At 38.9% G+C, this 14,397-nt stretch overlaps 3 protein-coding genes across 9 annotated transcripts; 1 reads left to right on the forward strand and 2 right to left on the reverse strand.

Moving 5' to 3' along the window:
* Positions 1-810: 810 nt before the first annotated feature.
* LOC140763262 (hypothetical protein At1g04090) lies at positions 811-2,820 on the forward strand. The gene is made up of 2 exons (XM_073101370.1): positions 811-1,004; positions 1,096-2,820. Exons 1-2 carry the CDS (start codon positions 908-910, stop codon positions 2,667-2,669), a joined length of 1,671 nt encoding a protein of 556 aa, XP_072957471.1. The 5' UTR covers positions 811-907; the 3' UTR covers positions 2,670-2,820.
* Positions 2,821-3,068: 248 nt separating this feature from the next.
* LOC140763818 (protochlorophyllide-dependent translocon component 52, chloroplastic-like) lies at positions 3,069-8,732 on the reverse strand. 3 transcript variants are annotated; one of them, XM_073102182.1, is made up of 8 exons: positions 8,090-8,732; positions 7,420-7,607; positions 6,235-6,389; positions 5,921-6,081; positions 5,642-5,845; positions 4,441-4,628; positions 3,492-3,790; positions 3,069-3,265 (listed from the first exon to the last, which is right to left on the reverse strand). In XM_073102182.1, the coding sequence occupies exons 1-7, from the start codon at positions 8,627-8,629 to the stop codon at positions 3,535-3,537; spliced, it is 1,692 nt and encodes a 563-aa protein (XP_072958283.1). In that variant the 5' UTR covers positions 8,630-8,732; the 3' UTR covers positions 3,069-3,265; positions 3,492-3,534. The 3 variants fall into 3 exon arrangements, with proteins under 3 accessions (XP_072958283.1, XP_072958281.1, XP_072958282.1); XM_073102180.1 differs by having other exon boundaries at positions 5,921-6,082; positions 6,293-6,389; positions 8,090-8,731; XM_073102181.1 differs by lacking the exon at positions 7,420-7,607 and having other exon boundaries at positions 5,921-6,082; positions 6,293-6,389; positions 8,067-8,731.
* Positions 8,733-8,880: 148 nt separating this feature from the next.
* LOC140763817 (protochlorophyllide-dependent translocon component 52, chloroplastic-like) lies at positions 8,881-14,138 on the reverse strand. 5 transcript variants are annotated; one of them, XM_073102177.1, is made up of 8 exons: positions 13,472-14,128; positions 13,036-13,223; positions 12,484-12,510; positions 12,247-12,343; positions 11,909-12,070; positions 11,630-11,833; positions 10,594-10,781; positions 8,932-10,104 (listed from the first exon to the last, which is right to left on the reverse strand). In XM_073102177.1, exons 1-8 carry the CDS (start codon positions 14,003-14,005, stop codon positions 9,849-9,851), a joined length of 1,656 nt encoding a protein of 551 aa, XP_072958278.1. In that variant the 5' UTR covers positions 14,006-14,128; the 3' UTR covers positions 8,932-9,848. The 5 variants fall into 5 exon arrangements, with proteins under 5 accessions (XP_072958276.1, XP_072958277.1, XP_072958278.1 ...); XM_073102175.1 differs by having other exon boundaries at positions 8,881-10,104; positions 11,630-12,070; positions 13,472-14,129; XM_073102179.1 differs by lacking the exon at positions 12,484-12,510 and having other exon boundaries at positions 8,936-10,104; positions 13,472-14,127.
* Positions 14,139-14,397: the final 259 nt, after the last annotated feature.

The following is a 14,397-nucleotide window of genomic DNA, read 5'->3' on the forward strand; positions in this document are numbered from 1 at the left end:
TAAACTATAATTTCGATCATTTAATCTCTATTTTTTTATTCCTCTTGTATCTCTTCTCCTCAGCTATCATTATAAATAAATAAATAAATAAATAAATATATATATATATATATATATATATAACACAGTATTAATATTGGCTTTATTTCAGAAGTGAAATAACCCGGACAATATATATATAACTAATTTGCAAGTCAATTTCATGCTTCACATCAAGCAATTAATGCAATTATATCCAAGGAGATATTCGATGGTATTTATGCCATGGAGATATTCGATGGTATTATTCCCTAATCCCTATCAAGTTAACTTGTTAACTCAACCATTATCTCTAACCAGATGGGTACTATATGATTTGAACTCATGATATTTAGGGCTGTCAATTTAGCCAACTGTTTACTCGTGTTCAACTTGAAATTATAATTAAGATCGACTCAGCTCCTTTAATAAATAAGTTTAAAGGAGCTGAACAAGAGCAATTCTTTAACTCAAAGGATAGATAAAGCTATATATATATATATATATATATATATATATATATATTTTATTGAATGATTTAGTTATAATTTATATTTTAATAAAACTTACCTTTATCTCTTAGCATATATAAAAGGAATTAGGGACCATTAAAATTAAAGACACTCAAAATCTCTAAGGGAAGTTAGCACTAGAAATAGGAGATGGCTTTGTGCACCTCCCAACCACCAAGATAGTTGTACTCTTCCTTGCACGCTACAATTACTCCTTCCTTCATTCCATATTATATAAGAATATAAGGAATCCTTGCAAGGCACAAGGTTTGCCTTCTAATCTCACATTGGAACCTCAGAAAAGGATAAATTCCTCAACCCCACCACCTAAAATCTCTACATTTGTTTCTCCTTTCTTTTCCACTCTCTCTCCAACTATGGGAAGTTTCCTTTCTTTCATCTCCAAGAAGAGAGCAACTCTCCCCATTGAGACATCCTTTAGCCTTCCCTCCCCACTACCATCTTGGCCATCAGGTAATTAATATTAATCAACCAACTTATGATCGATTCATGCATTCCATAATAAATTAGTTTTAGCTAAAGTTTTGGAGTTATTCCTACATAGGTGGTGGATTTGCCAAGGGAAGTATAAGCCTTGGAGATGAACTAGAAGTATGCCAAGTTTCTACGTTCAGCAAGGTGTGGGCTACCCATGAAGGAGGCCAGGATGATCTTGGAGCGACCTTCTTCAACCCTTCACCTCTCCCCAGTGGCTACTCCATGCTTGGCTGCTATGCTCAGCCCAACAACCGGCCTCTCTTCGGCTGGGTCCTCGTCGGGAGAGACACCACCAACGGCTGCGGCGGCGACGGCGGCAGCGGCGCGCTCGCTATGCCTGTAGATTATACTCTCGTTTGGAGCAGCGAGTCCTCGAGCGTTAAACAAGACGGGCATGGCTACTTCTGGCTACCGACGCCGCCCGAAGGTTATAAGGCGGTGGGTGTCGTCGTCACGGCCGCACCGGAGAAGCCGTCGGTCGATCAAGTCCGCTGCGTTCGCGCCGATCTCACCGAGGAATCCGAGAACGACGCGGCGATATGGAGCAGCGACAAGGATGGATTCAGTGTCAATGGCGTTAGGCCATCAACTAGAGGAATACAAGCACTTGGTGTGTTGGTTGGAACCTTCATGGCTCAAGCTAGTAATTCTCCAAAGCTTTCATCTTTAGCTTGCTTGAAGAATACTAGCTCCAACTTCACAAGTTGCATGCCTAACCTTAGCCAAATTGAGGCTATATTCCAAGCTTACTCCCCTTGGGTCTACTTACACCCGGATGAGCCCTTCTTTCCCTCCTCAGTCAGCTGGTTCTTTGACAATGGAGCTCTTCTTTACCAGAAAGGCAACCAAAATCCGACCAAGATCGCCTCCGATGGCTCGAACCTCCCGCAAGGCGGCTCGAACGACGGCAAGTATTGGATAGACCTCCCGGTCGACGGTGCGCAGAAAGAGAAGGTCAAGAAAGGCGATCTCTCGACGGCGAAGGTCTACCTCCATATAAAACCGATGCTCGGCGCGACGTTCACCGACGTCGCTGTGTGGATCTTCTACCCCTTCAATGGAGCTGCGAGGGCTAAGGTGGAGTTCATCAACGTCTCACTAGGGAGGATAGGAGAGCATGTGGGTGATTGGGAGCACGTAACACTTAGGATTAGCAACTTTAATGGTGAATTATGGAGGGTCTACTTCTCTGAGCATAGCTCAGGGAGGTGGGTGGATGCATCACAAGTGGAGTTTGAAGAGGGGAACAAGCCTGTCACGTATGCTTCGCTGCATGGGCATGCATTATACGCAAAGGAAGGGCTAGTTCTGCAAGGCAACTCAAAGTTGGGAATTGGCATAAGAAATGATACCAAAAAAGGTAGCAAGATGGATACAGGAGAGAGGTTTGAGGTGGCGGCCGCCGAGTATTTGGGGTCGGCGATCCCCGGCGAGCCGGCATGGCTGGACTATGAGAGGGAGTGGGGGCCAAAGATAAGCTATAATATTGCAGATGAGCTCAACAAAGTGGAGAGGTTTCTACCCAAGAGGATTAGGAGTGCATTGGAGAAGTTGATTTCTAGTCTTCCTGATGAGGTGCTTGGAGAGGAAGGACCTACTGGGCCAAAGGGGAAGAACAATTGGAATATGGATGAGAATTAATTATTAGACCACCATTGTTGATTAATTAGTTTTTACTTATATTTGAACAATTTAATTTCCAACTCCATTGTAAATGTTGGAATTTGTATCCTCCTCATCCTAACAATATTAGAAGGCTATAGATAAAGGCAGTCTGGATTTGGAACAAACATGTTGACGAAGAAAACAATGGTAGTATTTTTTTTTTTTTAAGTTAATATCTTTTCCTTTTCTTGCATAGTTGACTTGCGATGAATTCGATGTGAATGCATGCCGTCTTGACTAATTCCTCTGGTAGAGTCGTTTCCTTTTGTTAATCCATCTTGCACTATCATTAGCATATGCATTAGTATATCTTTGTTTAAACGGCAATTATTATTTTTTTTCATCGAGCAGTACTTAAAATAACCTCGCAAAAAATTATTAATTCACTTAATATTCACTATATCCTTTCTGGTTCAATTTCACAAAAGAGGATATGAATCAGCCATGAACTCACTAAACAATGTATGTCCATTTGTGACAATGTGTTAAAAGATATTGACTATCCTTGTAGCCTTCAATCAATCTGTATGGCAGTATTCCAGTGGTTTGACAAGTTGTACTTCAGTAGTCAACTGCAAATGATAAAGAGAGAATTACAACAAATCAATCAAACTATTCTCTTCACCATCAGGCAAAAGCAAGTTGAAACTCTATAGAGTGCTAATTTAAGATTGACACTATTTGAACTACAAGATTAGTATACCACATAAGCATAATAGCAGCCGTATAATACCATTGAGTAGTAGACAGTGTGCAATGCTTGTTTATGTGCATATGTAAGATAAACAGCTAACTTACTTCAATAATGCAGGTATGCAGATACTCTTCACTACTAGAGTAATCATTTGAAAGCATGGTTGTAATCGTGGAAATAGAAGTTCTTCTTGATGAAATGAGATAGCCACTGCGACGTCATGAAACACAACACAGCCATCGAGATTAATGCAGTTCTTGTGATGGCCGATGTAAAGCTATGCTTGGCAGCTGCAACAACTCCAATTAAGGATAGCGAGACGACTTGCAGAGAAACATTCAGGACCTTCAGGCCTTTTAATGCAGCACTGCAGCTACTACATTGCGCGACGTGAGACCAGTATCTAAAAGAAACATCAGGGAAGAGTACTAACTCAGATTGCTTAAAACATGTTATATAAGCTAACAATACAGAACATATAATAACCAGATGGCAGATTAGACTACTTGAAAATGTTTACTGAATGGAGAATAATACCTTTGCGGACAACGTAGTAAAAACAGATTCTAACAAAAGGTAGCTGAAGAAAATGTTTGCATCTTAAATAGTAAAGAGATTTTTTTATGGACAATGGAATGAATTCAAAATGTATTAAGACTTGTAGGTATGTCTAGCATCTTAAAAATTTCTGCATGGATGCACAATCTGGCATTCCATCAGAATCATTTTTCGAGTAGACTGGACCTCTACTGATAGATAAATGCCTTCTTCTAAAGCGAAGCTAAGTATTTTCATTTCCACGTGATCTTGTACACCCTACCCTCAATCAGCCTTTCCCCATATATTTAAAACTGTTTGGAACGTCAGTTAGAACAATGGCATATTCAACACTAGAAGAAATCACTACATACTATGTGTTGGTCATGTATAAGCATTTATATATGCATCTAGAATACTTGTCACAATTTGAGAAATTGTTTAGTGGACACCTTGAGTTCCTCAACAGTCAACAGTGGAATGGATAAGAATAATATTCTCTTTGCATTAGCTTACCTGTCCATAAGCTGTTCCTTGGGAGGAGTCGGTGGAAGGTACTCAGTATCGATTGTCCCCCAGTCTACCTGATAATTTGAGTATTTCCTTAACCAGTTTCTGAAGGCAACAACCATGCTATCTGACTTTGTTGGCACATAACAAGCTTTCTGCCAATTAGAAAGGCCAGCTTTGGCAATCTTACGCTCCTGCGAAGGAACTATTAGTTAGCAAAACTAAAAGGACATTACAGCAATCTAATCGTGCTTGATATTATCTCCAAACAGACATGACATATGACAAAGTAGCTCCATGCTTATACATGGAAATGAAATTAATCATATACAACAAGAAATCATGTCCCTAGGCTGATGATATCTGTCAAGGAATCATGTTCCTGGGCATCAATGGTATCATACCGAGAGATATCCTGCTTCATACCTATCCAGTTTCAAGCTCTCATGTAGATTAAGAATAATATTTAATATATTAAAAAGGATAAATTCATTGACTACTGCCTGCGGTTGCAAAACGTCTGATTCAGATCAGAGGCCAAAAAACCACAAAAGCTGGATATTGTCATTATGATACACAGGAAATTTCTAGAAGTAATATACCCAAAAGTTTAAAAAAAAAAAACTAAAGAGTTTACAGAACATTCTAGATAACTTTTTATAATTCCAGAGAACGGTAAAAGGAATATGATTGTTGTAGTTCAGAGAATTTAAAAAAGCTGTTAGCCTATAACCAATTTGGTCAATGTTGTGCACATATAGCTTGAGAAGGGCTCATCCACTAAGGATTTGCTAAGCACAAAAGAGGACTATGGTCACCATTTATGACTGTCGGTTGTCCAAACAAGTTGAAGTAAATGGATCTGCACTTGATAGTTGTATCATTTATTGAGAAGTGAGATGCAACATTATCTTCCATATGAGAATCGACTAATCGATTACTGAACAAGAATTCACAATCTAGATACAAATAGAAGTATGACACATTCAAGTTTACTTGCAAAAAGCCACTTTTGATTCTCTAAACTAATGCAGTAAATCTATGTATAGCTAAAGTGCACAGTGACAGATCCCACCATGAAATTGATGATAGAATGCCTCTTAGTATTTGGATAAGTGATAGAATGCCTCTATGTAGTAGCATGACTTTTCTAGTTCAAAAAGTATGAGATAAATTCTCAAACTATTGAAAAGGATGATGATGTTACCTCTATATGTAGAAGATAAAGGTCTGAATCCAAAATAAGATTTTGTCCCACATGATATATCCACCGTGGAACAAATCTGTCTACCCAAACTGCAAAGTTCCTTTGGAATGCATAAATAAGTCTGCTTCTTCCAGGACTAACTGGAATACACATGAATATGAGAATAAATCTACGTTGTTTCTGGTCAGTTTCAGCTGAAATCTCCTGAATCAGAAGTTAGATGTCAAAATGAAGGAAAATAATTGAGCACCATATCCTATTAGCCAAATGAGTAATTACATCTTGGGGTTTAACAGGTTTATCATTTGATCCTGCACCATAGATTAGGCATGGAGCTACGAACTTAAAATAGCCTAAATCCTGCTTTGAAAGGAAGCCACTTTTACTTGATTCCTCGATTTTCATATTTATAGGTCCACCTCCTTCTCGATCAACTTCAGCTGTGCAAGAATAATATCAGTTAATGATTTTTAGTAAATGAATTCCGTTAAGAAATATAGGACAATCCAGAAGGCACTGAGAGCATGATACAGTTGAACATCTCACATTACAGAATCTTGTGTTATGTGCTTAGATTAACAACAAATTATGACGAGCCAATATAGCAAGTAATTCTGTTGAGACTACAAAGAAGATAGTGAAAGGTACGTATCTGCCAGGCTCCACACGCCTCCGAGCCCCTAGTATTCCACGATGTGCATAGGGAACATGAGCTGGGTCCATAAGGTTCTCTACCAGAACTTCATAACTGAAATGTCAATCTAGTATTGTCAATGCCCATTTCAGGCCATAAATGAAAGACATATTCTTGAGTCTTAATGACTGCAGATGAAAACCCCTGCAGTTGGTAATTAATACTGCATAAACTCAATGGCAAAAAAAAGGTCTGCATTGGAGACCTACATGATTAGTTTGACAGAGCTGTTATTAAAAATCACGTGATAAACAGCTTTGAGTTAACAGCATTTCCAAGTAGCAGATTCAAAAGTACATCAGGCTATCCTATGTCCACAGCGTTACAAGTCGAGTTGGGTTTTCGGGAAATCATGTTTTCAAAACTTTAAACAAAAGATATCAAAGCACAAGCAAGAAACAAATAAATGTTACAATTAGCGGAAAAACTGGTGAAAAATCATGAATACTTCCTGAGGCTTAATAGCTTTGATTTCTGTGCATCTGAAACTCCATGCAGAAGTAAACTTATCCAATCATGTTTCCCAATAAGTAAACAAAAAGTGAAAATACCTAGCATACTGCTTACTTTGAGTTTCATACTTATCTAGAGATGAATGAAAAATTTCACCCAACAAAGAAAGGGAAAAAATATTATTCTGCTAAACTTCCTATAAGAATAATTGCACGAAGAACCACTGAATATGCATAAAATCTGTTTCAAAATATTCTTGGAGCTCTTACAATTAACTCTTCAGTCTTGAAGATTGTTAAAGCACAATCAAGGGTGCGAGTTCATTCATAATCATCAAGATACACTGTTTTGTAGGTCCATATAGTGGCTGCATAGAATGCTAATTTACACCATTCAATTCCTTTGTTAGGAAACATATGTACTTCAATGATGTATGTGCTAACTAAAGGGGTGCAGCAGCTATATGCAACAAGAACATGGTGAAATGACAAAAAAAGTACCAATAAACAAAATTTCCAGGACTATAGAAGTATATCTCTGTGTTTGAAAGAGCACTGTCCAATTTGACAACAGCATTCATAAACATTTTCCATAGTAATTCTGTGCAAGTATAACACAGGATGACTTTTACCCATATAGAATTTCTCTTATCCCCGTGGTACATGTGTATGATGGGTCATCCATCTCTGGAATGAATGGAGGTCTTTTCTTCTCTATAATATCTTTGTACTGAGGATCAGCGTTAGGCCAAAACCATACAACTTTATTCTGTTCAATACTAGGATAAACTGCTACACAAGCCTTATTGTTTGTATGAACCTGCACTTATCAAAATAAACAGAGGTATTGAGTGAGTACAGTTTCCTAAATATATGACGATTCATACTTGCTTATGTGCTCCAATGACAGTAATATATACAAAAAAATATATAGAAAGAGGTTAGGTTTTAGTCAGCCTTGACCAGCTCCAATTGAAAGTGGTTACAACCTAGCAACTTCCAAGTTGTAAACCACAGGGAATCACAGCCCCCATTTATTCAAATCACTAAAACCGTAAAAACTACTTTCAGGCCCAAATTTTACACTTTTCACATCAATGATCTATATCCTGGTACAGCCTATCATCCTTATGGTATCCTTCGCACTAACTGGTGCTTTGGTGCAAGACACTCTCATGAATTTATATCTTTTAAGTAAATCGCAGAGAGAAACCATTAATTAAAACTAGAAACAGCAACCAAAGAAAAAGTCAAATTGGATATTTCCCGCGAAACATACCGAAGCAAAACGGACAGACTCACCGGCGGTCCACTCGCCGGCGCCTGGGGGATGTACTTGCAACTCCCGTTCCCATCGAAGCACCATCCGTGGTAGACGCACTGGAGACGGCCCCAGGGGTCGACGCGTCCCTCTGAGAGCGGCGCGAGGCGGTGGGGGCACCGGTCGTCGAACACCTGCCACTTCCCCGCGGCCCGGTCCCACCACACCACGAGGTCGAGCCCCATCACCGTCTTCGCGTGCGGGGCGCGCTTGTCGAGGTCGGCGACCAGGGCTACCGGGTACCATTGGGAGTACCAGTCGAACTTGCCCTCGTCTGCGGCGTCGAACGGTGACGCGGCGGCGTCGGTGGTGGTGGTGGTGGAGGAGGAGGAGGAGGAGGCGGTGGCAGAGGGACGGGAAATGACAACGTGAGATCGGGTGGGAGAAGAGGAGGACGAGAGATAGGTTCTTTGAGGAAGGAGGCGGCGATGAGGAGGGAAGGGAGATAAAGGGATGGTGAAAGGAAGCGAGGAAGAAGTGGAAACGAGATGGGAGGAAGGAAGGAAGAGGATAGCTTCCATGATCGCTTATTGAAGAAGGGGGAATGGATTGGAGTAGAGAAGTATAGAGTAGCGCACGCAACGTGAGGATGGGAAGACGACAGTTGGTTGGACTTTGGAAGCCGCTCAGGTTTAAACTTATATTAACAATTTATTCTTCTTTTATTTATTAGGTAAAAAAATTAATAAAATATTTGACCAAATACTTTGGACAACAAACTTATTATTAACACTGGTTAAACTATTTTTATAACTACTATACCTTTCAAAATATTAATGCCTCGGAGCAATTTATTTTATATATAAACTATTTTTGAGAAAGTAATTCTTTTTTAATGTATAAACTATTGTCTGAGATAGTGAATTAATTTATATATAAATTAGTGAAAATGATAAAATAACATAGTGCCATTATATTAGCAAATTGATATATTTATTACTATCAATAATTTTTAAAAAGAATTTAAAATAGTGTCGTACTTTGGTAATTATTTTTCCCTGTAAAAGTATTTTAGTTAAATACTTATTTTAAATCCACCCACTTAATTTACAATTATTAGTTAGAAAATTAGATTTTTTTTTTCGTTTTATTTGATTAGTGATGGAGTAAATTATAAAATGTAAGACCAACTCGGAAAATAAATAAAAATAAGAGATAGTCATACCTAGCTAGACCTTCTAAACAATAATTCATTTCCACATAGACTACTTATTTATTTTCTGTGATATATTTACAACCACTTACTTACATAAATTCTTTAAAATGCCCCTGCGGTTAATTATCCGTTAGATTTATTTCATTTAAAATGACATATGCACAGAATTCTTCTTTCTTTTATGCTAGTTTTATCTTGATTTGGTCTGTAGATTTGTTTATTATCTGTTTAATGTGATAATATAATGATTCTTATAGATTGATAATCTCTGTCATCTATATAGTGACACTCGAAAGTGGTAGATCTAAAAATTTTGGTGCCTTATTTTGATTGATTTCTTGAACAGAAGGAGAATTAACAGAAATTATAGGAACACATATCTTCTATATACCAAATTAACGTTGTCTAATATACAACTTGGTTTATAAGGAAACACTATACAAGTAATAGACAATGTGCAATGCTTGTTTATGTACATAAGTAAGATAAACAGCTAGACTTACATCAATAATGCAGGAATGTCTGGAATGCTCGAAAGAGAACTGCTCCTCATAGTTTAGAAAGGAAGCCCTTCAACAGAGTAATCATTTAAAAGCATGGTTGTAATCATGGAAATAGAAGTTCTTCTTGATGAAATGAGATAGCCACTGAGAAGTCACGAAACACAACACAGCCGCTGAGACTACTGCAGTTCTTGTGATGGCTGATGTAAAGCTATGTTTGGCAGCTGCAACAACTCCAATTAAGGCTAGTGAGAGGACTTGCAGAGAAACCTTAAGCACCTTCAGCCCTTTTAATGCTGCTAGACAGCTACTACATTGCGCGACGTGAGACCAGTACCTAAAAGAAACATCATGGAAGAGTATTAAGTTACATTGCTTCATAGATGCTGAATAAGATTACCTGATGGCAGACTAGACTACTTGAAAAATGTTAATTGAATGAAGAACTATAATACCTTTGCAGAGTACGTGGTGAAAAGAGATTACACCGAAAGGTAGCTGAAGGAACTGTTTGTGTTTAAGTAATAAAGTGATTCTATTTTTCTATAGAAAATAGTTTGGCATTATAGGTAAACCAAATATTTTAATTTCCATGTGATCTTGTACAGCCTACCCTTGATTGGCCTTTTTCCATATACTTAGCACTGTTTGGTACATCAGGTAGAAAAGTCCTTACTCAACAGTGGAAGGCATCACTGCATACTGTACTAAATGTATAAAGTATTTATGTATATACTAGTCCCAATTTGAGAAATTGTATATTGCGCAGTTTAAGTTCCTCAAAAGTGATGTTCCATAGGAGGACATTCTCTTTGCATAAGCTTACCTGTCCATAAGCTGTTCCTTAGGAGGAGTCGGTGGAAGGTATTCACTAGTGATGTTCCTCCAATCAACCTGATAATTTGAGTATTTTCTTAACCAGTTTCTGATGGCAATAACCATGCAATCTGACTTTGTTGGCAAATAACAGGCTTTCTGCCAATTAGGAAGGCCAGCTTTGGCAATCCTACGCTCCTGCAAAGAAACTATTACTTTCATGCAGCTGCTGGCATCAAAAGGACATTACGGCAATCTAGTCGTGTTTGATGATATCTCCAGAAAGACATGACATATGACAATATAGCATTAATACTCCATGCTTGGACATGAAAATGAAAGTGATCATATCCGACAGGCATGTCCATAGATTGTAAGATCTCTGTCAAGGAATCATGTTCTTGGGCAACCTAGTTCATTTACAGTGTCATTATCATAAACACGAAATTTCTAGAAGTAATATACACAAGTAAAACAACAGTTAAGAAATTACAAAGCCTTCTAGATGACTTTTTATAATTCCAGAGAAGAGTAAAAGGAATATAATTGTTGTTATCAACAATGAAATTTAACTAAGCTGCAATCCTAGAATCAATTCGGTCAAAGTTGGGCACATATAGCTTGAGAAAGGTTCATCCACCAGGATTTGTTAAGCACTAAATTAAAATTTGGCCACCAGGTATGAATGTTAGTTGCCCAAACAAGTTGAAGTTTTTATGGATCTGGATTTGATAATGGTATCATTTATTGGGAAGTAATATGCAACATCATTAATCAATCTTCCTTATGAGAATTGAGTATAACATGATAACACAATCTAGGTAGGAATAGAAAAATATGGCGCATTAGCTTACTTACAGAAAGCCATTTTTAATTCTGTCAGTAAATCTATGTATCACTAAAATCTACAGTGACAGATCCCACCATGAAATTGATGATAGAATGCCTCTTAGTATTTGGAGCTGTGAGGTGTAGGTAGCATGACTATTCTAGTTCAAGAAGTATAAGATAAACTCCCAAACTATTGAAAAGGATGATGAATTTACCTCTATATGTAGAAGATAAAGGTCTGAATCCAAAATAAGATTTTGTCCCACATGGTAGATCCACCGGGGAACAAATCGGTCTACCCAAACTGCGAAGTTCCTTTGGAATGCATAAATAAGTCTGCTTCTTCCAGGACTAACTGGAATACACATGAATATGAGAAGAAATCTACGTTGTTTCTGGTGGGCTTCAGCTGGTCTCTCCTGAGTCAGAAGATAGATGTCAAAATTAAGGAAAATAAGTGAGTGACATATCCAATTAGCCAAATGAGTTATTACATCTTTGGGTTTAATAGGTTTATCATTTGATCCTGGACCATAAAATAGGCATGGAGCTACGAAACTAAAGTATTTTAAATTCTGCTTTGCAAGGAAGCCACTTTTACTTGATTCCTCTATTGTTATATCTACAGGTCCACCTCCTTCTCGATCAGCTTCAGCTGTGTAAGAATATTATCAGTTAGTGATTTTTTAGAAGATGAATTAAGTTAAGAAATATAGGATAATCCATAAAGGCACTGAGAGCATGATATAGCTGAACATCTCACTCTGTGCTTAGATTACCAATACAGCAAGGAATTTGTTAAGACTACGAAGAAGATAATGAAAGGTACATATCTGCCAGGCTCCACACGCCTCGGAACCTTCATTATTCCATAATGTGCATAGGGAACATGAGCTGGGTCCATGAGGTTTTCTATCAGAACTTCATAACTGAAATGTCAATTTAGTATTGTCACTGCCCATTTCAGGTCATAAGTGAAAGAGACATAATGACTTGAGTCAAAACTCTTAGTGACTGCAGGTGAAAATTGCTGCAGCTTGGTGAGCAAAAAATACAGGCATAACACAACCTTGGCAAAAAGGTTTGCACTGGAGACCTACATGAGCAGTTTGACAGATCAGCTGTATCATCATCAAGAGAAAATCAGCTCGAGTTAACAGGCATTTGCAAGCAGTTGATTTGTGAGTACAACAGGCTGGGCTTTCTAATAATCATGTTTTCATAACTTTCAGCAAAATATACCAAAAGTACAAGGAAGAATCAAATAAATTAATGCTGCAAATAGGGAGAAAAACCAGTGAAAAATGTGAATTTGCAGAGCATACTGCATGATTTTGAGGTCATACTTGTCTAGAGATGAATGAAAATTTCCAACAACAAAGGGGTGGGGGGAAATCTGATCCTGATAAATTTCACAAATCGTTGCACAAAGAACCATGGAATATGTATAAAATATGTTTCAGAAAATATTAATTATAGCTGTTGCTGTAAACTATTCAATCTTGCATATTGCTAAAGCACAATCAAACCTGTGTTGTTCATTCATAATGCTCCTTTTAGAAGTATATGGCTATGTTTGAAAGATCAAAATGGAAGCAGAATAACATGGGATAACATTTACCCATATGGAAGTTCTCTTATTCCCATGGTGCATGTGTATGATGGGTCATCCAACTCTGGAATGAATGGAGGTCTTTTCCTCTCTATAATATCTTTGTACTGGGGATCAGTGCTAGGCCAAAACCATACAACTTTATTCTGTTCAATACTAGGATAAACAGCTGCGCAAGCCTTGTTGCTTGTATGAACCTGCACTTACGAAAATAAATAGAGTGGTATTGTGTGAGTACAATTTCCTCATCATATGGCAATTCATACTTGCTTATATGCTCAAATGACAGGGATATAATAAATATTAGGTTTTAATTAGCAATTGAAAGTGGTTTACGCCTAGAAACTTCCAAATTGCAAGTTTGCAAGCTATTAATGACTAAAGCGAGCAAGCAAGAAAGAAGTCAAATTGGGAATTTCCCGCGAAGCAAATCGGACTGACTCACCGGTGGTCCAATCGCTGGCGCCTGGGGGATGTACTTGCAACTCCCGTTCCCATCGAAACACCAGCCGTGGTAGACGCACTGGAGGCGGCCCCGGGGATCGATGCGGCCCTCCGAGAGCGGCGCGAGGCGGTGGGGGCACCGGTCGTCGAATACCTGCCACTTCCCCGCGGCCCGGTCCCACCACACCACAAGGTCCAGCCCCATCACCGTCTTCGCGTGCGGGGCGCGCTTGTCGAGGTCGGCGACCGGGGCCACCGGGTACCACTGGGAGTACCAGTCGAACTTGCCCTCGTCGGCGTCGTCGAACGGTATAGCAGCGGTTTCAGTGGTGGTTGTGGTGGCCGTGGTGGAGGAGGAGGAGGTGGCCGAGAGATGGGAGATGCGAATACGGGATCCGGAGGAGGAGGAGGAGAGACGGGTTCTTAGACGAAGGAGGCGGCGGTGAGGAAGGAAAGGAGATGAGAGGATGGTGATAGGAAGGGAGGAAGAAGTGGGGAGGAGATGGGAGGAAGGGAGGAATAGGAGAGCTTCCATGGTGGTTGATGGAATGGATCAGAGACAATGTAACAGAGTAAACTAGGAAATTTGAGGATAGGAAGACGACAATTTTTATGGCCATATTCGTTGACGAATAACGACCATCTCGTCCAACAGAAGAAGATGCTTTCCCACGACCAACGAGATAATAGGTTTTGTTGGCTTCGTGGCTTTTAGCTGTCAATTGTTCGACAGTATAAGTGGCTTAAAACAGCCTAACTGCCGATGTTATCTTCTTTTTTAATCAAACCAACAAAATATATTCTTCTTTTACTTAGGTGTAAGTACATTTTAAACCCACCTCTTAATTTACAATTAATTAGTTAATCCTACCTAGCCCAACCCGAACCAACGCCACGCCCAATCTAACCCAACTATGTAGTCAATTT

The sequence above is a fragment of the Typha angustifolia genome, chromosome 7, assembly GCF_048772165.1.
Source record: "Typha angustifolia cultivar Huaian chromosome 7, ASM4877216v1, whole genome shotgun sequence".
In the NCBI taxonomy this organism is placed as follows: Eukaryota; Viridiplantae; Streptophyta; class Magnoliopsida; order Poales; family Typhaceae; genus Typha; species Typha angustifolia.